The sequence below is a fragment of the Hermetia illucens genome, chromosome 2 (assembly GCF_905115235.1).
Source record: "Hermetia illucens chromosome 2, iHerIll2.2.curated.20191125, whole genome shotgun sequence".
NCBI classification, from domain to species: Eukaryota; Metazoa; Arthropoda; class Insecta; order Diptera; family Stratiomyidae; genus Hermetia; species Hermetia illucens.
Genome location: NC_051850.1, coordinates 175,167,356 through 175,194,746, shown reverse-complemented (window position 1 = coordinate 175,194,746; position 27,391 = coordinate 175,167,356). Strand labels below are relative to the sequence as shown.

The window sequence follows — 27,391 nt, the reverse complement described above, 5'->3', positions numbered from 1 at the left end:
AGCGGGGTTCGGCGTATCCTTATTATTCTTTTCCTCCATCTGCGATATATTGTAGAGGAATCTAATATCCCTAACCATATTCTTTATGGCTTGGTGAACGTTGTGCTTGTCCTTGATAAACTCAGACAGCTCAACTATTTTTGCCCCAAGCTGGGTGAAGGCTAATTCCTCCGGATTGGGACTCTGCTCCCTATAAGCCCTGGCAGGGTTACTCCTTTTATACACTCCTTCACTTTTGGCGTTTATTGACCTTGCCTGCACCTTATCCTTCACCGTCTTTGATATTGGTGGAGATCTCATAGTCGACGAGCTTCTTTTGGATGGATCCCTTTCTTGGTCCTGGAGTAACTCCTGCTGTCGCGCATCTTGAGCATATCCGGTGGGTGTTATCACAGGTTTTATGTGGAATAACCGCAGCTATCAAATACCTTGGACATGAAGCATCAATAACTGACCTTCACAACCACCTGACAAAAAGTAGGAGCGGCTGGTTTGATGGTGACTATAAGTTGGCAATGGAACAAGCACGCGTATAGACTTATCGCGAACTCCCCGTGCGGAAAAGTGACCTCATACATCTGGGTAAACCCACAGGCTGTAAACTCTAGAAATACCGGAAATAACGACACCAGACGTGGAAGTTGTATCAACAAGTCAGCAGGATAAAGTTATGTTCAAATCTGAGTGTAATTATGGGGTGTTTCCAACGATTAATTATCTCAAATAATAAAAAACTTGTTGTTTCTTTTTTCGTTGGTGTGGATATTTATTCTTGCAAAAACTGATATTTCGGGAACCACTTGTTCCCTTCATCAGTGCTAACAAGTTTCGGTTATGATCAAGTGTTTCTTATTTATAAGCGGAATACGACCAAAAATGTACAAGGAATGAATAGCTCCTGATTGCAACTACTATATGTGATGGAGGTCAGGACTGCGAGTGGCAATTACCCTTGTCAAATGTTGCTTGATAGCGATTGCTCCGGGCCAATTACTTCTCTGAAACGATTTAAAACAAACGCGTGAGTTGTTACCACTGAATACCATTTATGAGTTTATTATTTCGTATTTATACATAACAAATTGCTTATTATCATTTAGAATACGATTTCACTTGTTTGATTAATTTTCTAATTTGCTTACTTATTTTCGTTATCGATGAGAACGGCCTCGACTGCAAATTTCCCGGAAACTAAGCAAAATTGTATTGTCAGCAATTGAACTATCAATTGCCTGTAATTGATCTTTTGGAATTTTTTCTAGACTCGATGAGGTCCATGTTATGAGAGAGTCATTAAAGGTTATTCCATCCACTGTAAGCCTACTTTCCTTAAAATATACCCATCGATTCTAGTGGTCCAAATCGGTATTCGTTAACGGAATATTCTGAACGCACATGCCAATGAAGGAATTCTTCCCCCAGCTCAACATAAATCCTAAATAACTATAGTGGTCCTAAATCCCCCAATGAGGAGGGGAGACAAAAGGAAATAAAGTACATCCTCGAAACAGCAAAGGAAAATTTATACAAAATGTATACATTGAAACACCGTAAACCGTATTCAAAAGAAAATGCGCCAGACTTCGTGAAAATAATTTTCCATATACTTAAACAAGTCGGGATACCGGAAGCCGGGCGCTTCGGGTATAAGGGATTTTTGTTCATCTTATGTGATGCACGATATTTTCCATTCGTACATAGCTAAGAATAAAAAATATTCCATCATATTTTGCCAAACTCCATGGATCATATATGTACATACAAATCAATGACAGAAATACTGTGTTCACCCTAAATAAACATTTGCTAAAAATAGGGACTAACGGTTTCGTCTAGGGCAGAGGCCACCCATCAGACGCTGCCTCACTTCTGCGCTGGGAGCAGCGTGACCGTAAGTGGCAACAGGTGGAAAAATACGTCAAGGGTGCGAATTATATCCAAGTGAATTGGCCAATAGTATGAGCCTAAGTTAGGCGAAACCTAAATTATTGTTTAGGATAGTGGTTAGCGAATTTAGCGCGCTTATTTCTTCCCGGAGAGATATGCATCTTTTGAGTCACCAACGCGAACGTCGGTTTCTTACAGAATTCTTAGGTACTTGTAGAGTTCTCTCTCGGTGATAGTTTGGATGCTGAGGTCACCAATGCTATTTTCATTTTATGTTATGCATTTATTTCTATGTAGTCAACATTCTCGAGCCTGCCTACCTCAAAAGCGTGCAAGCAAATGTCGACGAGACACTTCAGTAAAGCTGGATTTCAGTGCTGACAGAACGTTACGGTTAATTTCGTCATTATCTTTAGATTCTGGGATAGCACATTCGTTTCGGTTGTTCATGGTTAACCCGAATGGTCATTTGGCCAACTCCCGATTCAAAGCTCATTTGACTAGCTCCCAGTCATTACGTGTCATCATTAACAATAGCATGCTGGTCCCAAGCCCAGGTAAAGGAGGAGGCTTTGAGTCAACATATTTTGCACTATCCTCAGTAGTAGCGAAAGCTGCGACTTGAACGCGAATGCGGTAAAAATGGCTATAAACTTCTCTATTTTGGTAGCCCACACACTCAACACGGTGTTGTCATTGCCATCTCAGAGGGTTCCCGTGATGTTATTAAAGAAGTTGAACGATTTGATGACCGGCTGATGAAGCTCACTATTATATCAGCTGATCGCATCGAATCGTGGAACCAAATGAAAGGCATGATCCGTAAATAACTCTGCAACTTTCGGGATCACCAAGCCAGGTAAGCGGTACATCAACCGAGATACTTTGAAATGACGATGTTGAAATAAAGGCCCGTTCAAAGAAACGCCTCTACCATAAGTTTCTCGACGATAAAACGCTGGCCAATTGGCAAATTGATAAGAATGCCAACCGGGAAGCAAAGAAAACGATCATTGTCACCCGAGCAGTTCATTACAAAGATCTCTACGATAAACTTTACCCTCGATCTGCATCGACTTGCCAAAAGCCGAAATGAATGCACGCAGGATATCGAACACTTCTGTTGCGTCAATGACAAGTATGGTACTTTGTTTACCGACCATCGAGCCGCAACGGATAGATGCCGAGAATATTTCGAGTAGATTTCAACTGAAGAATTTGTTCATCCTCCACTTCATCCGTCAGCACAACTGGTGCTCACAAGTGGCGATGCGGCAGCCCTGTCGGCCGAACAAAAACCAAAAAGCCGAGGAGAACCTCCATAGTGGTGGTACCAGGAGACGCTGTATAACATTGGTTTGCCGGCCATGATGCAATAGGCGAATGCTCCACAGGCCTAATGGGGGCAATCAGATCCGAGTTTGCACGGGGACTCATCTGAAGTGGTCACGAAACCGTACCAGGGGTACCCTGGAAACCGGGATAGTCCCTGAAGTCACATACTTCGAGAGAATTCTTGTTGTATGTGCGTTCAGCTTCATGGAGGTTGTGGTTACATTCAAGCGAACAGAGACCTTCGGGCCTCGACGTAGTGTTACGTTTCAACACGGGAGCCGTACTGCTCAGTTTGGTGGAGATTTAGGTAGATTTTGCATTCACCAGTATCAATACTGAGTCATGCACTTGGTATAGACTGGTACCGTTGTAGCTTGTCGCAGCGGGGTTCTTATTGTGGTCACAAAATCAATCCGTGTCTCAAGAAGGCCGTGGGATTAAGTCCCCGATACATCCCCACGTACAACCATAGAGACGTAACTGTCAGCGCGACTGAAGTCGAGGAAGCAATAAAACGAATGAAATCGGGGAAAGCAATAGGACCTGACGACATCGCATCTGAGCTCTGGAAGGCGAAGAGTTGGGACCAAACACTGTGGCTCAGTGAATTCCTTAATCGAGTTATCCAGGAAAGTAGAACACCATCTGATTGGCAAGAAAGTGTACCACAGTTTCAATATGGAAAAACAAAAGTAGTCCAGCAGAATGTTCAAATTACCGTCCGATCCGGTGACTTTCCCATACCATGAAGATTTTTGAACGCATTCTTGACAACCGTATTCGCGAAATCGTTTAAAAATGCAACCGTGAATCAAGTGGGGATTGTTAAGAAGGTGGAACTACTGACGCAATACACGTTGCACAGTTACTCATGGAGAAACACCGTGAGCAGCATTGCCCTCTTTACATTGCATTTCTGGATCAAGCGAAAGGAAGAAGAAAAGAAAAGTTCAAAGTGTGGCGGTTGTATCAAAACCGCTTCGTATTTCTGTTGCTGTTCATTAAGGAAGCGCCCTCTCACCAATCCTCTTTGTTCTTGTTATGGTCACTGTCCCACGGAACATTCAATGTCCAGCGCTCTATGCAGATGATGTTTTCCTCGCATTAAATAGCAACAAGTCGGAATACCGGAAGCTTGCGCTTCGGATATATAGGTTTTGTGTTCATCTTATGTAAGAAATTTCAACGCACATTTTTCTATCCGTATATAGCTACAAATCCAACATATTCCTTCATATTTTTCCAAACTACGAGACTACGAGACATACGTACATATTACCGCCATAGATATTACGCTCACCCTAAACAAACAAACTGCCTATTTCCGAATACTGTACACATATATGCACGTATATAAATTGATCGCACCTATATTTCCGATTTACTTCTTATATCTATTTGAATTAGGCACTACCCGCAAAGTTCATTAACACGCATATATTGTATCCCTTCATACACACATGTCTGGTTGACAGATAACTAGAAAATTAAAACAAAATAATTCTCTGCGACCGAATTCATAAGAACTCATTTCGTCGTGGTATTGACGAATTGATATGTGATGATGACGTCATGCAGGTTGTAGAGTGCACGAGATTCACAAAAAATTGTAAAGTTTCACCCCCTATAACTTTGTTAATAATAGTTGGATTTTCTTCAAACTTGACCGAATTATGCACCATGTTCTTCATTACACCTATGCTAAATTTTGTACTTGTGCGATGAACTTAAGGGGGGTGCCGGGCAAATTTCTAAAATGTGGAAATGTGGCAGATATCTAAACCGGATATATTTTGAGGCTTAGATTTCATAGAGATGCACTACTGTGATTTTTTCAGGTTTTCCGGTTGGATAGGTTCTGAGAACGAGACCTGTTACACTTTTTGGGGGTCATATTTCGAGCCCTCATTCCCCTATGTTTCATCTAACATCAAATATTTCGGAAAGTACTAATTGAGACCTTTCATTTGATACCCCACATGGCTACATTCTGTGAAAAAAAATTTTGCAGCCTCCTTTCACCTGTATGGGGAGCCCCCCTTAAACTTAATACAAAATGGCGCCAATTGCTGCATGTAAAGGGAACGGCAGATCACATACTCCTACCAATTTTCATGACAATCGGTCTAGCCGTTTCCGAATAAATCGAGTGTGACAGACAAACAGACAGACAGACAGACAGACGGACAGACAGACGGACAGACAGACAGACCGACAGACGGACAGAAAAAAAGACTCCAGGACCGGATGGAATTCCTAACATTGCCCTGAAAGTAGCCGCCAGGACAGCACCAGATATGTTTTCCCAAGTTTTCACGGCATGCCTTAGGGAAGGAGAATTCCCCGAGCAATGGAAGGTACAAAAGCTAATACTCACTCCGAAGGCAGGTAAACCATTGGGTGACCCCTCCTCATATAGGCCGATATGTCTGGTCAATACCATTGGCAAACTATTTGAACGAGTAATATATAACAGACTGCTCGCTGTTGCGGAAAAGGAAGGAGGCCTTTCCGACAAACAATTCGGATTTCGTAAGGCAAAATCAACAATCGACGCAATCAGCATGCTGACTAGCTTGGCTCAGGCTGCAATAGAAGAAGGAAAATGCTGTGCAGTAATAACCCTCGACGTAAAAAATGCGTTCAATAGTGCAAAATGGAAAAAAATCATCGAGGCACTCGTCAAGATACAGGCCCCGAAGTACATTGTACGCATTGTGGTCGAGTTTCTCCTTGGGAGAAGACTTTACTGCGACTCGGACGATGGGGTAAAAATATTCCCGACAACTTGCGAAGTGCCACAGGGTTCTGTCCTGGGTCCCTTGCTGTGGTATGAATGTACGATGGAGTGTTGACGCTACGCCTACCGGACAACGTGACAACTATTGGCTTCGCCGATGATATCGGAATAACGGTGGTTGCAAAGCACCAAGACGAGATCGAGATCTATGCAAATGAGGCGATATGGGAGATCAATTCCTGGTTGAGAAATTCTGGCCTTTCACTCGCCGAGCATAAAACAGAAGTAGTTCTCATTAGCAAGAGAAGAAAGAACACAACTGTGAAAATCAAAGTTGGCGGAAAAATAATTTACTCCCAACCATCGCTCAAATACTTGGGAGTAATTATTGATAGAAGACTCAACTTCAAAAGACACATTGAGTATGCCGCAACTAAAGCGTCTTCCATCGCTACAACGATCTCGAGGATACTACCGAACATTGGTGGGCCAAGACAAAGTCGACGTCTTCTGCTCTCCAGGGTAGTCAGCTCCGTGCTACTCTATGCAGCTCCAGTTTGGGCAACTGCTCTGAATAACAAAGTGAACTGCCGAAAATTGGGAATGGCGTATCGGTTAAGTGCACTCCGGGTATGCAGTACATATCGGACAACATCAGGAGAAGCAGCATGTGTACTAGCAGGGATGCTCCCCATAGACATTTTGGCGAAAGAAAGTCGGCGACTCTACGACAAAACGTATGCAGCTGGAGAGTCTAGCGCATTTCGACGGCAGCTGGCACGGTGGGAATCTATCGAACGGTGGCAACAGCGATGGAACGAGTCCCAAACTGGTCGTTGGACATACCGCATCATTCCGGATATTCGAAGATGGTTTGAACGAAACCATGGGGAATTAAGCTACGAGTTAACACAATTCTTGAGTGGACATGGAGGTTATCGTGCTTATTTACATCGATTTGGTCACGACGAGTCTCCATGCCGACCAAGATGTGGTAACGTGGCTGAGAATGCGGAGCATGTCATATTTGATTGCCCCAGGTTCACCGCGCACCGAACAAGAATGGAAGCGGTCGCACACAGGCGTTTAACACCCGAAAACATTGTGGAGTTTATGCTGGAGTCAACGGATGCCTGGAACCAGGTTGTAAGGGAACTGCAAACTATTCACCAACAGCTTAGGCAGGAAGAGCTACGACGAAAACAGGGAAGGGAGAGAACCATAATGAGCCGCAGTTAAAAGCTGATCCAGTCCCGCGACGCAATACTTGATAGGAGTTTCGTGGGGAGAGTGGAATGAGAAGGAGGTGGTTTTAGTGAGTAGAAGTTTCACATAACTGCGTGGCAGGAGCCAGCAGTAGGTTTTGAACCTTTCCACCTTTCAACGCCAAAAAAAAAAGACAGACGGACAGACATCGAATCGATTCTAATAAGGTTTTGTTTCACACAAAACCTTAAAAACGATATCGAGTAACTTGTCCAAAAATGGAATGGTCGCCTCATGCAACACGGTCTCAGATTGAATCTGAATAAAACTGAATTTTTGACAACCGATCCCAATGAAACAGGTACAATCACGGTCAATGGCAGTAACCTGCCCACAACTGAGCGATTTAAATATCTCGGGTCAATACTATCAGCCAATGGAGACCTGCGTTGTGAAATTGCTCCTCGCATTAGAGCAACCTGGATGAAGTAGCGTTCCATAACTGGTGTTTTTTGTGATTGACGTATCAACGAACGTTTCAAATCTAAAATTTACCGCAATGTCATCCGTCCTGTCGCTCTCTATGGTTGAGTGTTTTTTTTTTGGGAGTACTCCCGCAACAGCACGCTGGCGGACTACCAACTAAACACCTCCCTGTCATCAGAGAACTAGCCTGGAACCGTTTGACACATTACTTCGGGCTAGCCCTCCCGCTCTCCCGGCCTTGGGAGCCTTCAAGTCAGGAAATTCCCTTCACCAACAGGAGGGGAGGGGAGGAAGGGAGTTGTTAGTTCAGGGAACCCCTTACCGTCCGATCCCTCTGCCGGTCGAGTTCAATCTTCTTCGTAGTAAGAAGAGCCCGAACATAATGCGCAATACGATTCCAGCTGCCAGCGCTCTTCAGCATCTCTCTGACAATGTTGTCTGGAGAGAGCTCCCCTGTGTCTGCATAAAGCTGCTGGTGGAGGCGGTCCCACCTCTCGCAAGAGAAAAAGGTGTGTTCAGCGTCATTCGCCACTCTATTGCAGAACACACAATCAGGAGATCGCGCCTTCCCAACCCTGTGCAGGTAAGACTGAAAACCTCCATGCCCACTTAGAAGTTGAGTAAGGAAGTAATCAATCTCACCGTGCTTTCTGTTCAACCATGGGTCTAATTTGTCGATGAGCCGTGCAGTCCACTTGCCCCTTGGCTCATTTTGCAAGAAAGTTACCACTCGTTAAGGGTGCGTTGACGTTCTTCACGGGCAACCACTTCTCTTAAGTTTTCGCCCTTACGGCGATAGATAGCTTTGCGCTCCTTGGCAAGGAGGGCAACGGGGATCACTCCCGCAATCACCATTACAGCCGGTTCCGAGACGGTGCGATAAGCAGACGCCACTCGCAAAGCTCCCCGCCTCTGCACTTGAGCGAGGCGTTTACGATGCACCTCCTTGTCGAGGGCATCAGCCCATACCTCCGCACCATAGAGAAGGACGGACTGCGTTGCTCCCATGAGGAGACGTCTCCTAGTTGATATAGGGCCGCCGACATTCACCATTAGCCGACTCAAGGCCGCGACTCCTGCTGCAGCCCTGTCCGCGGCTGCTTTGATTTACTCGAAGAAGCTCATCTTCGAGTCGAGCATTAAACCAAGGTATTTAATCGCTGGTTTTGACTCTATAGTCAACTCGCCGATCGATATGGGACGCAAGGTCGGGATTCTCCTTCTGGTCAGGATGACTACTTCTTCTACTTTCGGTTCTGAGTGTTGGCTGACTATAAAAGACAATGAACGGCGCGCCATAGCTCGTAAAATTGATTTCCTTTGATCGTATTGAATTTTTAAATGCCTTAGCTGCGAATTTCAAGTGAACTGTAACGCTCTACCATCCAAATTCCATATGTATTTCTTTGATTGGAATATAGAACTATGTAGCGTACTGTAGCTATCTCAGGCTGATTTCATAGAGATAAAAAATACAAAATCTAAGATGCGATACCAATATGATTGTAACAAAGAGACATTTGCTCACATTTCCACGCTATTCCAACTATAGACTGCAGTCAACCATGTAACATCGAGTAATCTTTGTGATTTCGCTTTATTTAGAACTTTCACAACTTCCTATTTATATTTAGATATGGCTGTTTTTTTTCTAATACACTCCATTTCCTAATTAGGAGAATGCCCGTATTATTCCCTGTTTCATTGTCTAAGCGAAACGTGCTATATCAATCATTTTTAATAAGTGACAAAAAAACGGAGATAATGTTCGAAGATGTAGTGACTTTAGATGTTCAATTAGTTAATACTTTAGATGTAAGGTGATCCCGATTCGTGGCCGAGTAGCTTTCAAATCAGGAAGGGGTAAAAGTTATTGCATTCCTTGATAAATATAAAAGATTTCGGTTGTTTATAAATATGTGCAATGATCAGCCCAATGGCTACCATGATTAATACCACTTCCGCAAATAATAGATCATATAGGAAGCTAACCGCACACCAACAACAACATCATCTAGAATATAGACATTCATGAATCTTGGCATGATCATGAAAAGCATCGTTTGTCTCGTTTCTCTTTTATTCTTCCTCAAACCAACGAAATAATGTTAACTCTTATCGCCTATTATTTGCCCTTCCTTATCACTTCGCCGCTGTTGGTCTTTTGTCGATGATGCCTCCAAGTGCATTTGCTGTCCAATTGCGTATGAATTAAGTTGGTGGATTGTTGCCTTCCGTCGTATCACTTACAAGTGGAAGTGAACAGTGTAAAGTCTAAAATCGAATCATCTTCTAAATCGAATGTCTCAACTGGTTAACGTGTGAAGTTTTCAAGCCGCTCACGTTGAATATGGTTCCGCTTGCTAGGCCTGTGATTCTTCTATTATGTTTAATCGGTAAATATTGAATTCGAGTGTTCAGTGATCTAATGAATAGCATAAAGGTCTTATTGAAACCCTTTCCGAATTATAAGTTCTAGTGGCTGTGGTGCGCTCCTGTGAATTGGATCAGACCCATAATGGATGTCGCATCGAAAATAGGGGTTGCACGTGTGCATTTGGATGCAAATCAGACTATCGATATGCAACTCGGCAGGAATGTGAGGATGCTTTAATGGTAGGTGTCATACAACATGGGGTTGTCTACTTGGAATCAAACCAAAGCCATTCACTAGAGGGCTTAATATCAATGTTGAGTAAATGTGGTTTTATCTGTCTGTCACAACATAACTTCTTCTGATAGAGCTAAATGAAAACAATCTTAGATAAGCTTCAGAGAATGAATAGATGGGTAACGGACATTTTTTTTGTAAAAGTTACATCCTCTGATTAGCCCGCGCTTTCACTGCTTCTCCTCTGGACGGCAGTTAGTATTATAATCAGTGAGTTGAATGGCCAATTTCCAAATGTAAAATGATCATTTGCACGCGACACAACATCGTCTTAATTAGTTTCACAGCGGTCGACGGTGTATTATCAATTAAGAACTTCCTCAACAGGGAGAAATGCGATTGTTCAATTCAATCGCTTATTTTTAAGTTTAAGAACGAATAGAATATTGCGGAGATATATTTTCCTTCTGACTTAGGCGGAATTTCTCATTATTATATCAAACACTCATATAAATCTTATCATAGGGTACATCCGACGACATATGCGGTAGACGACCGTGTCTGCATGGTGGATCATGCATACAAATTTCACAGAAACCTGGATATAAATGTCGATGCGAGGGCACGGGATTCTGGGGTAGTCGATGCCAAAGACGTATGACCTACATTTGTGGTTTGTTTTCTAATAATTTTCTAATGTTCATTATCCTCCCAGAATGTCCAACATCAGAAGATCCACTGCCAGCACAACTTCCGTACGAGTGCATTATTATTTAAGTGATTCGATCAGGTACAACTCCCCCATTCATCCGCTTTGCATTTTCGAACCGGATAACATACGCGCGTACAGAGCCTACATATAATTAAAACTTCCGCGCTTCTGCTATCTCTATCTTGCTGCCTCTGCACACAATTCGCTGGCATTATGCGTAGTCATTTCTACATATCTTGTAATATATCAGTAAATTGTAATTAAATTTTCATGTAGGTCATCGACCTGATCTGAGTTTTGACGCGATTGTAAAGCAACGAACAAAGTGGGATGATTTTCTTGTTGCATTATTTTTTTTTTCTCTCTAATTAGGAAATGTAATTATATTATTATCTTATGAATAAAAACAGATTTATTTTTAGCATATACATACATTTTTTTTCGATCTTAGCATAAGCGGAAAAATTGTTTACTTGCACGCCCGATAGGAATTTGTCCTCTGCTTCGTAGTCGTCGGATCGCTTCGCGGAGGTATTTGGGTTGAACAGCTCCCGTGTCTCCTGCTTCTTCCATAACATCTAGCGCTGCAAATAGAAGAGTTTGAGTTTTAACATTTTATATCGAACAATTTAGGCACACATATTTTAACAAGTCGGGAAACTGGACGCTTGACGCTTCAGGTATAAAAGGTTTTGTGTTTCCCTATGTGAGAAGCCCCATTCTTGAGAGTTCAGCCGAACGCAGCAGACGTCTTTGGACAGCAGCAGAGTGGTAAAAGTTTTTGAGAATTTCTAATTACAAATTTATTTTCTTTTTACAGGAGTGGATATCTTTTCATCATCATCAACGGCGCAACAACCGGTATCCGGTCTAGGCCTGCCTTAATAAGGAACTGCAGACATCCCGGTTTCGCGCCGAGGTCCACCAATTCGATATCCCTAAAAGCTGTCTGGCGTCCTGACCCACGCCATCGCTCCATCTTAGGCAGAGTCTGCCTCGTCTTCTTTTCTACCATAGATATTGCCCTTATAGACTTTCCGGGTGGGATCATCCTCATCCATATGGATTAAGTGACCCGCCCACCGTAACCTATTGAGCCTTTTTTTATCCACAAACGGACGGTCATAGTATCGCTCATAGATTTCGTCATTGTGTAGGCTACGGAATCGTCCATCCTCATGTAGGGGGCCAAAAATTCTTCGGAGGATTCTTCTCTCGAACGCGGCCAAGAGTTCGCAATTTTTCTTGCTAAGAACCCAAATTTCCGAGGAATACATGAGGACTGGCAAGATCATAGTCTTGTAAAGTAAGAGCTTTGACCCTATGGTGAGACGTTTCGAGCGGAACAGTCTTTGTAAGCTGAAATAGGCTCTGTTGGCTGACAACAACCGGGCGCGGATTTCATCATCGTAGTTGTTATCGGTTGTGATTTTCGACCCTAGATAGGAGAAATTGTCAACGGTCTCGAAGTTGTATTCTCCTATCCTTATTCTTCTTCGTGTTTGTGTTTGACCAGTGCGGTTTGATGTTGTTGGTTGATTCGTCTTCGGTGCTGACGTTGCCACCATATATTTTGTCTTGCCTTCATTAATGTGCAGCTCAAGATCTCGCGCCGCCTACTCGATCTGGATGAAGGCAGTTTGTACATCTCGGGTGGTTCTTCCCATGATGTCGATATCGTCAGCATAGGCCAGTAGTTGGGTGGACTTGAAGAGGATCGTACCTCTTGCATTTACCTCGGCATCACGGATCACTTTCTCGAGGGCCAGGTTAAAGAGGACACATGATAGCGCATCACCTTGTAGTAGACCGTTGTTGATGTCGAATGGTCTTGAGAGTGATCCTGCTGCTTTTATCTGGCCTCGCACATTGGTCAGGGTCAGCCTAGTCAGTCTTATTAATTTCGTCGGGATACCGAATTCTCCCATGTACAGTTTCACCCTGGCTATGCTATCATAGGCGGCTTTAAATTCGATAAACAGATGGTGCAACTGTTTTCCATATTCCAACAGTTTTTCCATCGCTTGCCGCACAGAGAAAATCTGATCTGTTGCCGATTTGCCTGGAGTGAAGCCTGATGTTCTGGGCGTATGGGGCTATCCGGCCTAGCAAGATAGAGGAGAATATCTTATAGATGGCACTCAGCAACTGCTGCTGCACTGTGTAATATCTCCCTTTTTATGTATGAGACAGATAATGCCTCGTTGCCAATCGTCAGGCATTGATTCGCTGTCCCATACTTTGAGCACAAGTTGATGAACCACTTGGTGTAACTGGTCGCCTCCATATTTAACTAATTCGGCTGTAATTCCATCGGCTCCTGGCGACTTATGATTTTTTAGCCGATGAATTGCACGGACTGTTTCTCCTAAACTTGGTGGTGGCAGTATTTGTCCGTCGTCTTCAGTTGGCGGGACCTCCAACTCGCCGATGTTCTGGTTGTTCAGTAGCTCACAAAGTACTCAACCCATCGCTCCAATATGCCCATTCTGTCGGAAATCAGATTTCCCTCTTTGTCTCGGCAGGATGAGCATCGAGGTGTATGTTTCATCCTGTTGAATTGTTGGTAAAACTTCCGCGCCTGGTGCGGTTGCTCCCTGTACTTTTCTAGTTCACAGACTTGTTGGTTCTCCCAGGCTTCATTTTTCCGTCTGTGAAGTCGCTTCTCCGCTCGACGGAGTTCGTGATAAGTCTCTGCGCGTGCCCGCGTTCTTTGAGAATGCAACATTACTCGGTATGCGACATTCTTCCGTTCCGTTGCTAGCTTACATTCATCGTCAAACCAGCCGTTCCGACTCCTTTTGCGGCTGGGGCCAAGTATGTTTGTGGCCGTATCCATGATAACGTTCTTCAGGTGATTGTGAAGATCATTTGTTGATGCTTCATCTCCAGGTCCTCTGTTGACTGCGGTTATTGTGGCATCCATTTCCCTTTTATAGGTGTTGCGGAGGGCTATGTTGTGGATGGCTTCAGTGTTCACTCTCACCTGATTGTCAGAGGGGATTCTAGGTGGGCTATGTTGTGGATGGCTTCAGTGTTCACTCTCACCTGATTGTCAGAGGGGAAGGTGGTATTGTTATTCGAGCTCGGAGCACCATGCCAACGAGATAGTGATCCGAGTCTATATTGGCCCCCCTATATGTTCTGACATTCATCAAGGCTGAGAGGTGGCGGCGTTCGATCAACACGTGGTCAATTTGGTTGAAAGTGGTCCCGTCTGGAGAGGCCCACGTATGTTTGTGGACCGCTTTCCGCGCAAACCAGGTACTTCCAACAACCATTTCGTGTGACCCTGCTAATTGAATAGTCCACAGTCCGTTACCATTTGTTTTTTCGTGTAAGCTATGGGAGCCAACGTATCGCGAATACGGGCTCCTTCCCTACTTGGCTGTTAAAATCCCCAAGTATGATTTTGATATCATATCTGGGACAGGCTTCGAGGGTTCGTTCTACTGCCTCGAAGAAGGTATCCTTCTCCGACTCTGCAGTCTCCTCTGTAGGGGCGTGAACGTTGATGAGGCTTATATTTCTAAACTTGCCTCGCAAGCGCAGAGTGCATAGCCGTTCGCTTATGTTTTCAAAGCCGATAACAGCATGTGTGATAAGTGTGGATAGTGTTAAGTTTTTGTGGGTAGAAAATAGTTTTGTTTTTGAAGAGTTTTTTCAGCAGAAATCGTAATGGAGACGAGGGCCCAGAAAGCTCCAGAGGTCCGATTACTATCGGACCAATCCCAAGAAAGGCTAATCGCCAGTCTGCAACACATTCTGGATGAAATTAACAAGCTAGCCGCTGCAAAAATTGAGATAGAGGAGCAGCGGAAGCAGAACTCATTTTTAAAAAAGCAGTAGTGAAGTTGGTACCCTAACTGGAAAAACGGAATAACTCGCAAGAGCCCTTCGGAAAAGGTGCATTGACATCTGCGCTCTGCAAGAAACTCGATGGTCTGGTTCCAAAAGTTGTGACATTGAACGCGAACGCGGTAAAAATGGCTACAAACTTCTCTATTTTGGTAATCCACACACTCAATATGGCGTTGGCATTGCCATCTCAGAGGGTTTCCGTGATGCCATTAAAGAAGTCGAACGATTTGATGATCGGCTGATGAAGCTCACCATTATATCAGCTGATCGCACTATTCACTTCTTCACCGCGTATGCACCACAGACAGGCCGACCTGATGCCGAGAAAGATGCCTTCTGGCAACTTCTCGATGAAAAGACTTGTCACGTGCCTGCTAACGATTACATAATCATTGCCGGTGACCTTAATGGTCATGTGGGTGAAAAGGCAGACGGTAACAGGTGCCATGGGGGAAAGGGGTTCGGAGCGCGCAATGATGGTGGCGAGCGTATAATCAATTTTGCGGACACCCATGACCTTGTACTTATGAATACATGGTTCATCAAACGATTGTCTCATCTTCCCACATTTTATAGTGGGAACAATAAAACGCAAATCGACTATATTCTCATAAGACGCCAACATTTTACCACTGTCACTGATTGCAAAGTCGTTCCCTATGAGACCATCGCACCTCAACATCGGCCGTTGATTGCTGTCCTGCGAATTAAGCCACCGATAAAACAGCGTGAGGAACGCACTGGCCCGCCGCGCATTAAATGGTGGCGATTTGGTGAGAAGAAAGAAGAAACGGTCTCACTCATACGATTGCCAACCATTGCCTGCTAATTGGCAAATTTATAAGAATGCCAACCGGGAAGCAAAGAAAGCGGTCGCTGTCACCCGAGCGAACCATTTCAAAAATCTTTACGATAAACTGGACACTCGGGATGGCGAGAGAGATCTGTATCGACTTGCTAAAAGCCGTGATGAACGCACACAGGATATCGAACACTTCTGTTGTGTTAATGACAAGAACGGTACTTTGCTTACCAACCGTCGAGCCGCAACGGATAGATGGCGAGAATACTTCGAGCAGATTTCAACTGAAGAATTTGCTCATCCTCCACTTCCACAATCATTGCCGACATTTGGAGCAGTTCCACCAGTCAGCGCAACTGAAGTCGAGGAGGCAATAAAACAAATGAAATCGGGGAAAGCAACAGGACCTGAAGACATCGCATCTGAGCTCTGGAAAGCGAAGAGCTGGGACCCAACACTGTGGCTCAGTGAATTCTTTAACCGGGTTATTCAGGAAGGAAGAACACCATCTGACTGGCAAGAAAGTACCACAGTTCCAATATAGAAAAAGAAAGGTAGTCCAGTAGAATGTTCTAATTACTGTCCAATCCGGTCACTTTTTCATACCATGAAGATTTTTGAAAGCATTCTTGACAACCGTATTCGCGAAATCGTTGAAATAACCGTGAATCAAGCCGGATTTGTCAAGAACTGCGGAACTACTGACGCAATACACGCTGCACAGTTACTCATGGAGAAACACCGTGAGAAGCATCGCCCTCTTTACATTGCCTTTCTGGATCTAGAGAAAGCGTTTGACCGTGTACCACACGAACTCATCTGGTATGCTTTACGACAACACTTCGTGCCAGAAGAACTCGTGCGCTGGGTCCAATTGCTCTACCACGATCCGAAAAGTAAAGTTCGAAGTATGGCGGGTGTATCAAAACCGCTTCATGTCTCTGTTGGAGTTCATCAAGGAAGTGCCCTCTCACCACTCCTCTTTGTCCTTGTTATGGACACCGTCACACGGGATATCCAACGTTCAGCGCCCTACACACTGCTTTATGCAGATGATGTTTTCCTAGCATCTGATAGCAAAAATGATCTCGAGCAACTTGTTCAAAAATGGAATGATCGCCTCATGCAACACGATCTCAGATTGAATTTAAACAAAACTGAATTTTTGACGACCGATCCCCATGAAACAGGCACAATCACTGTCAGCGGCAGTGATCTGCCCAGAACTGAGCGATTTAAATACCTCGGGTCAACGCTATCAGCCAATGGAGAACTGCGTTATGAAATGCTTCACGCATTAACGCAACCTGGATGAAGTGGTGTTCCACAACTGGTGTCCTTTGTGATCGACGTATCGACGAACGTCTCAAATCTAAAATTTACCGCAATGTCGTCCGTCCAGTCGCTCTCTATGGTTCTGAGTGTTGGCCAACCATAAAAGACAATGAACGGCGTCTTGCGGTAATGGAGACGAAGATGCTACGTTGGACTAGTGGCGTCACACGTTTAGATCACATCCGAAATGAGGATATCCGCGATCGTTATGGGGTTGCACCGATCGTGGAAAAGTTGCGAGAGAGGCGTCTTCGATGGTATGGTCACGCAATTAGCGCAAACGAGAATTCACTTGCCAAGATTGGTCTGAACATCGAAGTCGATGGTAAACGACCAAAAGGCAGACCTAAGCAACGGTGGCTTGATACGCTGGATGGGGATTTGAAAGCCTCGAGATTGCACCCAGATCAGGCATTCGATAGAGCCAAATGGCGAAGCCGATCACGACGAGCCGACCCCGCTTGTGAACGGGACAAAGGCTGAAGAAAAAGAAGAAGTAGTGAAGTCACCGGAAAAGTCAAAGCCTTCAGGACAGGAAAGTCCTAAGGCTAAAGAAGCCGAAAAGGGTACGATACCCGTGATTTTAAGGCAGCCATCAAAATGGCCAGCCATTGAGAAAGAGTTGAGAAAAAGGAAAATTAATATCCTTCACGCGAGGAGAATACACCTGGGAGTGAGAATAACTCCAGAGCAGCCGAGCGACCACCGGAAGATCACGAAATTTTTTAGAGAAAGTGGAATTCAATTCCACACATATCTTCTCCCAAAAGAGAAGAACATCAACATTATAATCCGGGGGCTCGAGGGAATAGCGCCCGAAGATGTGAAGGAAGACCTTGAGGATCAGGGCTTCCATCCTATAGAGTGTTTCTTCATAAAAATGAAGAACGGGGCCTCCAGACTATTAAAGGTGTTAATGCCGAAAAACGAAACCGGCATATACAATGTTAAATCGATCTGCCATCTGATCGTGAAAATCGAGTCCCAAAAACCGAGGACTTCGCAATCGCAGTGCCATAACTGTCAGCAGTTTGGACACTCTGCGAACAACTGTTTCGCCGACGCACATTGCGTTAAATGCGAGGGATCGCATCACTTTTCAAAATGCGAGAGGAAGCAGGAGCAGAAGGCAACCTGCACCAACTGCAATGGGGATCATCCAGCCAGCTACGGCGGATGTCCAAAAAATCCTAAAAATATTAAGAAAACCTTCGCCCAGATGGCGAAATCTAACTCTTCTCCACAGGTATCACAGGTAACACAACCAGTCAACAAACCGACAGGAAAAACTCCAACAGCACCGAAAACTCCCTCTTCCTCAGCGAACCCGAAGCCCGTACAAATGGATCAAGTGCTGAGCAGCATGCAAGCACAGATCCAAAACATGATGGAGTCAATGATGACCAAAATGATTCAAAACCTGTTTAGTTCGCAGATCCCTCTAGGCAACCAAACTAAGAACCACCATGGTAAGCATTAAGCTTAACATTATCTCATGGAACGCAAATTCCGTAAAAGGAAAAATGGGAGAATTGAAAGAATTCCTTTACGAGGCAGAAGTAGACATACTACTCATCCAGGAAACGTTCCTCAAACCAACAGACCCACTTAAAGTACCCAACTACGAAATATATAGAAACGACCGACTTACTGGCCGTGGAGGAGGAACCGCAGTCCTCATTAAGAGAAGCATCGAGCATCACCGCCTGGAAACACCACTCATCACTGGAATGGATGCTACAGTCATCGAGGCAAGGACAGGACCAGCTGATGTAAAAATTATATCAGCCTACCGTCCACCATAAGCAGATAATTTTTCAGAGGACCTTCAACTGCTACTCAACGAGGACAAACCGAATTTTCTCGCCGGGGATCTGAACGCGCGTCATCGAGACTGGGGAGCAACCCGAAACACCAAGCGGGGAGAGAAATGCTCACTTTCCTAAACGGAAACGGAGCAACTATTCACGCACCAGAGGAACCAACACATTATGGACGCAGCACGACCGGCACCATAATCGATGTGGCTCTTACAAAGAATTACAACAACCATATCACAATCAACGTGTTGGACGACCTCTCGTCGGACCGCAAACCGGTGCTATTTTCAATATACAACATATATATTGAAAATCCGCCGAAAATGATAAAAAGCACCAACTGGGACACCTACCGCCACATTCTAAGACAATACACCACAACCTCAAAACTAGAAACATTGGAACAGGTCGAGACAGAGATTCAAAACCTAACCGCCCAACTAACTTCAGCCAATCAGGAGAGCTCAACGGAGACAGAAGTAAACGACCAACAATACTACCGGCTCCCAAGAAATATTAAAGAAAGAATAAGGGAGAGAAATCGCATCAGAAAAAGAGGAAGAATGACAGGAGATCCCAATCTGAAAAGAGAAACGAATCGGCTCACTAACGTCATCAGAGATGACATTGACCGATTCAGGAACGAACAGTGGGAATACTTCCTCCAAAACTTAGAGCCGGGAAACAACAACTTCTGGCGGCTCAGCAAATATTTTAAAAGAGGCTCGAGAAGGCAAATGCCTACAATTCATGGTCCCAACGGCCTTGAATTCTATAAAGAGGGAAAGGCCGAAGCGTTCGCGGACACATTCGAACTCCAGTTCAGGGAGAACACCGCATCGGACGATGAATCTGAAGATGATTCAACACAAAGAGAAGACTGGAAACTGCAAACAGACCAGGTGGAAGTCCAAACCATCATCCATGGACTAAGCAGCAAAAAAGCCCCAGGATGGGATATGCTTACAAACGAGTGCATCAAGAACGCACCAAATAACATCGCCGAATCAATCACCGCAGTAATAAATGCAGTACTCCGTCTCAGAACATATCCAAAAGCATGGAAAAAGTCCATCATCATCCTTCTGCCGAAACCGGGAAAGAACCCAACCTTCCCACAGAACTGGAGACCCATCAGCCTACTTCCAACAATTGGAAAAATTGCAGAAAGGATAATACGGAGCAGAGTGCAGGATCAACTCAACGCGAGGGGTTGTGGACCAGGAAAGAGGGAGTAAGTTGCTCCCCATTTGGTCCGGTCCTGCATTAAGTTGATGCGGACTTAGGACCCCATCATTCTCAAAACGAATTGGTATTGATGTTGGGATAATTGAATTTCCAGATTTTGAACGACGCCTTAGTCAAAATCATCAACCCCCTCAATGACCTGCCCGTTAATATGAAAAAGAAGAATGCAATTACCAGTAAAAGGTGTTTATCTTATCTTATCAGTAGGACTCTATTCGTCCCCTCCAAATCCAGAGCCCTTTGGCCAATGTCCATGACTTGCTGAGAGAGTAAGCAAATGCCATAGCCCTTTGCCTTGTAAGTCATCCAGGCAGGGCAATATGAAAAACATCACCGATAACAAGAAAACAAGTCGGGAAACCGGAAGCTTGGCGCTTCAGGTATAAAAGGTTTTGTGTTTCCCTATGTGAGAAGCATAACGCAGTTCTCCATCGGCTGCTATCAGATATTTAAATCGCTCAGTTCTGTCAATGGCAGTAATCTGCCCAGAACTGAACGATTTAAATGTCTCGGGTCAATGTTATCAGCCAATGGAGAACTGCGTTTGAAATTGCTTCAAGCATTAATGCGGCCTGGATAAAGTGGTGTTCTTTGTGATCCGCGAAATCAAATTTACGGCAATATCGTCCGTCAGCCGCTCTCTATAGTTCTGAGTGTTGTTCGACTATAAAAGACAATGTAAGGCGTCTTGCGATAATGGAGACGAAAATGTTGCATTGCACTGGTGGCAGCGTGACACGTTTTGATCACATCCGAAATGAGGATATCCGCGATCGATATGGGGTTGCACCGATCATGGAAAAACTGCATGTGAGGCGTTTTCGATGGTATGGCCACGTAATTCGCGCTAACGAGAATTCACTTGCCAATATTGGTCTGAACATCGAAGTCAACGATAAGCAACCAAAAGGCCGGCCGAAACAAACGTGCTTTGATAAGTTGGATGCGGATTTTAAAGCTTCGCGATTACATTCAGATCAGGCGTTTGATAAAATAAAATGGCGGAACCGATCACGACGAGCCGACCCCGCTTGTGAATGGGAGAAAGGCTGAAGAAAAAGAAGAAGATGTGAGGAGCGACGAGTGCATGACAGCTCCGTGTCATATAGTTAAAAATTCCATTGCCCTCTAGATTTTAGAAAGCGATTTAAGTAAGTCATTTGATGGAAAGCCCTGTATTGATAATAGTCTTCATACGCTTCAGACTCTCGAGTTTAATATTATTAGCAAATGCAAAGAATACAAAACAACAGATACAAACACATACAACAGATACAAAAAAGGGGCAGGGAGAAGTGTCGAAAGTGAAAACGATGATTATTACCTTCTTTGATAGTCGTGAAATCGTCTAGAAAAAATTTGTTCCACCGCGGCAAACCGTAAATCAAATCAACTATCGCCAAGTACTCGAAAGATTGCGAAAACGAGTCAACAGGGTGCGCCCAGACATCGCTCGTAAGTGGATCCTTCAAGACGACAACGCGCCGTGCCACCCCGCCCTCAGCGTGTCCCAGTATTTAGCCTGTTAAGGGATCGCCGTGTTGCAATAGCCGCCTTATTCGCCCGATATGTCATCCTGTGACTTTTTTTTGTTCCCTAGAACAAAATCGGTGGTCAAAGGAACCCATTTTGAGTCAATTATGGACATCCAAGCGGCCGTGACGAGGGTACTCGCGGACATCCCATTCGAAGCGTTCCAGAAATGTTACGAAAAGTAGAAAATGCGCTGAAATCGCTGTATAGCTGCCCAAGAGGACTACTTTGAAGTGGATGGCAGAGTTGTAGAATAATTTTTAAAAATACGGTTTTTTACTTAATTGTCTAATCTTGTATGTACCCTTTTCAAACTTTAATTACATTATGAACTGCTCTACCAATTCTGATAGTATTTTTCGTACCGCCTCTCATAATACAAACAGATTTTTGAACTATCCTTCGCAGAGCCCGATATCTGCTATCACTGCCTCTCGAGGCTATGCCGGTCTTACAACGCCCTACAGCTTGTGTCCTGAGGTTATAAGAACTAAGAAAATTGCAGAATATCCACGATGAACATGAGGGCAAAAGTCTCCCAAAGCTTAAAGAAAAAGGGCGGATTCGGTTATAGAGTGCGGCCAGCACTGAAGTCTACACTATATCCCTCCCCCCCAAACATTTCGCAGCGTGACTCTCTACGCCAGCGCATATCGGTGGGACACCAGTAGAGTTGCGCTTGGGTGTTGGCAGCTTTGTATGGTCACTTTTCTTCAGTTTTTTGGGATAGTTTTTCCCTCATGTTCGCCCAAGTTTAATCCGAAAGTCACCAACGTATCGAACTGATTTGTGTGTGTGTGGTTAGGGAGAAGCTACAACTTCTGAGCACTCAAGCCGTGTTGACCCATTGTACTCGCCACCGCCATCTAAGGGAATATTTCGGATTCGGTAATGTATTGCAGGATTTCCTTTAATGGATGTGATGCTACCCGTCGCAATTGGAGAACATCGGCACCAAAGATATGATGCCGTATGCGTCCATAGGCGAGGGCACGTATCATCCTCAATAATTCCTATTCTGAACATATGCTCAGCTAGTGAATTATGACCTATCAGAATGCCCACAATACTCCTGCAAGTCCTCCTGCTTTTCAACAGAATAAACTTTGCGGTACGCATGTCTGGTCCTGGCAGAAAAAATTTGGTGTGTCGAGCAGCAGTTAGGCTCTGCCACCTGTCATTGTGGGAAGCTTCTTCCTAGTTTTTGAAGACAGGTTTAGCCAATGTTACTGATACTCCAATTGCTAGTCCCGGTCCCGGCATAGGGGATATTGACCCCTCTTTCGCTAAAGCATCCGAGATTTCATTTGCCTCTACGCCACAGTGACCAGGTACCCAGAGTAGTTCCACTGTATTGAATCTAGAGATAGAGTTCAAACGGTTTCTGCATTCCTGAACGATTTTCGAGGTCATCAAAGGACTACTCAACGCCCCCAATGCAGCTTGGCTATCACTGTAGATGGCGATGTGCCTGTCCTGCAACCGCTCGTCAATCACCCAGTTTTCCGCTTGGCTTGAAAAACCGTTGCATATTGTCCCGAAGGAAAAACCCACTTCTCGTTTTTATTTGAGAGGTAGACTCCGGCTCCCGAACCCTGTTGTTTTCGAGCCATCGGTGTAGAAGACTTCCGTACGCCACGCATTCCTTTGGGACTTCCCAGTTCACTCTACGCTTCAGAGTAACTTCATATCTTCTACCAAACAGATGTATGGGGACACGAGAATCGGAAGGCATTGTAAGAACTGGATTCAGTACTCCCATAACTCTTCCGATGTTCTGTGACCCCTACATCCGTTGTTTCCTCATAGATCTAATCGAATTAGTCTATGAGCTGTTCTCATTGCAGTACTTTGAATAAATATATCCAGGGGCTGCAAATTGAGTAGTGCATTTAGAGCTGCGCCGGATGCCGTGCCTAGACCTAGACACACAGTTCTTTGCAGTGCGGCTAGTTTACGGTGAAAACATTTTTGTCTCACCTTAACCCACCACACAACGGATGCATAAACGAACATCGGCCTAATGATAGCAACGTATAGCCACATTACCACATGAGGCCTGAGTCCCCAAGCCGAGGCAAAGGTCCTTCTCATAACTCATAAGCTGTGAGAGCTCGTTTCATCTTTACCTCCACATGTTTGTTCCAAAGGAGTTTTTTATCTAGAGTGACTCCCAGATATTTCATTTCTTCGGAGAGTTGAAAGGTAGTACCTCTCATCTCAGGAAGGCAAAGTCCATTCAGTTTTCTCTTTTTTTGGATTAACTGAAAGCCCATGTCTGGGGCACCAACTGTCTATCAAATTAAAGGAACGTTGTATATTTCTACACACCGTTCTAAGATCCCGATCAACAGCAAGCACAGCCACGTCATCAGCATAAGCTTGAGCATGTACTGGCAAATTTTGCAATTCACATAGTAGTAAGTTGATCAGCATGCTCCACAGAAGTGGCGAAAGCATACCTCCTTTCGGGCAGTCGTTCGTTGTTTATGCTGTCAGATAGCGATCGACACCCACCTCAGTGCACAGCAATCTCTGCGTTAGCATAGCATGGATCCACTTAATTAAAGCATCATCAACACCATGCTCTCTGGCGGCATCACAAAATTTTTGAAAAGGCGCACAGTCAAAAGCGCCTTCAATATCTACAAACACCCCCATCGCGTACTCACCATTCAAAGTTGCATCCTCTTTGTGACCAAAGAATGGAGAGCAGACTCACAGGACTTTCCACGCTGGTAAGCATGTTGGTTTTCATTAAGTGGGTGGGACTTAAGTGCGTTTCCACGAATGTGACGCTCCACCAGCCTCTCCAAACTTTTCAGCAAGAATGAAGTCAACCTGATTTGTCTGAAGTTCTTTCGATGAAATAGTCATCTTTCCCAGGTTTCGGTATGAAGACTACCTTAACCTTTTGCCAAGAGGAAGGCACGTAACCCAGAGCAAGACATCCTCGAAAAATATTTCTCAGAGGTTGCTCTAAGTGCTCCATACCCTCCTTTGGCATCGCCGGATAGATGCCATCCATACCAGGTGCTTTGAGTTGTTCAAAGGACAGTATAGCAGCTCTCACCTTTTCATGGGTAACAACCGATTTCGCAGTGTTCCAGTTCGCCTTGCATCACTTGCGTGTTGAAGGGGTCGCAAGAACCGTCAACTCTTCTTTTGCCACTTCTCTCACCCGTTCTCCCGGCTGGTGTCCTTCTTGTACTGAATCCAGTCTGCAGCTTTTGGAAATACCGTCGGGTTTTCTAAGAGAGTCAAACTTGACCGACTCATCCGCAGCCTTGAAGCCTTGAAGTTCCTCACAGTACGCTCTAAAGGAGCCTCGTTTCGAACACCTAACGAGTCTCTTATATTCACGCTGTGAGCTCCTGAAATTTAACCAGCCTTCGTTCTTATTACCATTGCAAGCACGGTTAAGAAGTCGCCTAGTTAATTTCCTGAGTTTTTGCAGTTCCCGGTACCAATGAGGAACCGTTTTACCGCTTTGACCTCGGGAAATAGGACAAGCCTCTTCATAGCACTCTAAAGTGTGCATTTCAGAGTTTTCAATTTATCTTCCAACGCCAAAGGAGTCGTTAGTCGCCTAGGGAACTGTACTTTATTGCCAACAAGTTCATTGAACTTTGTCCAAACAGTTTTCCTAGGGTTCCGTCTTTGTACTGCAGACTGTTCGCCCGCAATATTCAGATTGAATTTTGGGTATCGGTGATCTGACAGTGAGACCTCGTCTAGCACTCGCCAGTGTGTAATCAGGTAGGTAGGTAGGTATAAATGGCCACTCCGAGGAGCCCAATTAGCGCTTTGGTGCGCCGTTTTGATGCCACGAACTCCTAAGACCGTGACTGTTGTTATGGGAGCAGGGAGGCAGAGTCCAGCCGGGTCGAATCTTCAGAGCCAGCCCGTAGCATTCACGAAGGAGGTCCCCAAAGAATGGTTTACTCAGTGTCCGCAGCCTGACTCTAGCCAGAGCTGGGCAACCGCAGAGAAAGTGCGTGAGGGTTTCCCTTCCTTCTCCGCAGCTTCGGCAATGCGAGTTGTAAGGTATGCCGAGCCTCGCGGCATGGTCCTCTATGGGCCAGCGCCCCGTGCAGACCGCCGTAATCTTGAATGCATTTGCACGCGTCTGGCACAGGAGCTCTCGTGATCGGGCTATGTTTTAAGCGGGCCAAATTCCACTTGACTTGGCACAGCTTGTAAGCCTTCGCCATCTCAGGCCCGCGACTGCTAGGTAGTGCGAGTAGACTCGGCCCCCGACAGCCGCCAGCGGAACACCGGCTGTATTCGCCGAGGGACTGCCAATAATAGAGCTTTGCCTGGCCAATCCGTCAGCGCGCTCATTCCCCTCTATGTTCCTATGCCCGGGAACCCAGAGGAGAGTGACCTTGAGCGTGCCGCCTAGACGGTTGAGCGCGCCTCTGCACTGCCCCACCAGCCGGGAAGATGTCGTCGCTGAGTACAAGGTCTTGATGGCCGCTTGGCTGCCGGTCAGAATGGCCATGTTACGCTTGGGGCTCGAATCACGCTCCAGCCGTCGACAGACTTCCAATATCGCCAGTACTTCCGCCTGGAATACATTGACGAAACCTGGGAGACCATACGACTTGGATACACCGACTCCATAGGCCATTTTTGATCCGTCCGTAAAGAATATTGTGTCATAGTCTTGCAACCCGCCGCCGGTCTTCCACTTTGCCCTGATTGGAAGGTCCACAGCAAAGTTTCTCGTGAAGTTCAGCTTGCTTGTGACATAGTCCGTGGGGGATGTCAGATTTCCCGAGGTATTTCATCTAGAATGTTGCTGTGGCGGTAGGACTTCGCTGCCCAGCATCCGGACTCAGGTAGTCTGACGGCACTGCACGCTGCAACATATTTAATGTGGAGGTCTAAGGGGAGGAGGTGCAGGAGTACATTGAGAGCATCTGCCGAGCAGGACTGCAGAGCCCCAGTAACAGCTGCACATGCGGTTCTTTGAATACTATTAAGCTTCGTTCTATTGTATTTGTGTGTAATCAACTCTTAACACTTTTGAAGTACAGATTGTTACGTCAATTACTAATCGAACTGATAGATAAACTCAAACACTCAGACACAAGTTTATCTCACCTTCTTCCACCACTTCGCCGGCAAAAACTTTGGCAATTCCCGCCATTGCAATCACAACATTTTGAGATACCGAACAGCCGGTAATTGTCTGCATCAGTCTTTTAACGGCTGCTTTTGGGAATGCCGATCTTCGGTACATCTCATAGCGATCCAACTGATCTTCTGTGAAATTCGAAACAAGCACTCTGTAAAGGAGAAAATAGAATTAATCAAAAGTTCACTTTAGTTTCCATGGGCGACTTACTGCATCTTCTCGCGTTCCTCCTCTTCCAATTCCTTCTTTGTTTTCAATTCTTTTCGCTTCAGCATATCGCGTTCCCGTTGTGCTTCCTCTAATTGATCCAAAGTTAGTTTTTCATCGCCCTTTTCGTTCGTATTATCATTTAAAGTGTCCAAATCGTGAAATAGATCCTTCTGAGAATTGCTGTCTGCTTTGTTGTCGTCCGCGTATTGACTTTGCATGTCCTCAAACAGTTGCATATCGATCGAATCATCTTCATTTGACGACGAGCGACTGCCTGCTATCTTACAATCGAACTCACTCTCTAATATATTCTCCATTCTGAAAATTCCAGAAAGCACCACTTTCAGGTCAAGCCGATGTTTACGATTTCCTAATTCAACTTGACAGCTGAGAGAAAGTTATGTTTACAATTCTTTCTTTTCGTCCAGTCCAGACGTTTCGTTGTGATGACCGAATACTGAT

At 44.9% G+C, this 27,391-nt stretch overlaps 2 protein-coding genes across 3 annotated transcripts; one reads left to right on the top strand and one right to left on the bottom strand.

The window, feature by feature from the left end:
* Positions 1–775: 775 nt before the first annotated feature.
* Positions 776–27,391, bottom strand: LOC119647903 (transcription initiation factor TFIID subunit 11). 2 transcript variants are annotated; one of them, XM_038049211.1, is made up of 4 exons: positions 26,930–27,391; positions 26,686–26,870; positions 11,451–11,561; positions 776–998 (listed from the first exon to the last, which is right to left on the bottom strand). In XM_038049211.1, exons 1-4 carry the CDS (start codon positions 27,244–27,246, stop codon positions 991–993), a joined length of 621 nt encoding a protein of 206 aa, XP_037905139.1. In that variant the 5' UTR covers positions 27,247–27,391; the 3' UTR covers positions 776–990. The 2 variants fall into 2 exon arrangements, with proteins under 2 accessions (XP_037905139.1, XP_037905138.1); XM_038049210.1 differs by lacking the exon at positions 776–998 and having other exon boundaries at positions 11,411–11,561.
* Positions 9,852–11,403, top strand: LOC119647904 (neurogenic locus notch homolog protein 2-like). Its single transcript, XM_038049212.1, has 4 exons — positions 9,852–10,050; positions 10,128–10,270; positions 10,791–10,920; positions 10,981–11,403. Exons 1-4 carry the CDS (start codon positions 10,005–10,007, stop codon positions 11,040–11,042), a joined length of 381 nt encoding a protein of 126 aa, XP_037905140.1. The 5' UTR covers positions 9,852–10,004; the 3' UTR covers positions 11,043–11,403.

Excerpts from the sequence above, each read along its gene's own strand:
- LOC119647903 (XM_038049210.1), bottom strand. The coding sequence starts at position 27,246 with ATGGAGAATATATTAGAGAGTGAGTTCGATTGTAAGATAGCAGGCAGT. Across the intron at positions 26,871-26,929 it reads GAGGAACGCGAGAAGATGCA|AGTGCTTGTTTCGAATTTCA; the intron begins GTAAGTCGCCCA and ends TCTCCTTTACAG. Across the intron at positions 11,562-26,685 it reads CGGCGAAGTGGTGGAAGAAG|CGCTAGATGTTATGGAAGAA; the intron begins GTGAGATAAACT and ends TTCTATTTGCAG.
- LOC119647904 (XM_038049212.1), top strand. The coding sequence starts at position 10,005 with ATGGTTCCGCTTGCTAGGCCTGTGATTCTTCTATTATGTTTAATCG. Across the intron at positions 10,271-10,790 it reads AATGTGAGGATGCTTTAATG|GGTACATCCGACGACATATG; the intron begins GTAGGTGTCATA and ends ATCTTATCATAG. Across the intron at positions 10,921-10,980 it reads GGGTAGTCGATGCCAAAGAC|AATGTCCAACATCAGAAGAT; the intron begins GTATGACCTACA and ends TTATCCTCCCAG.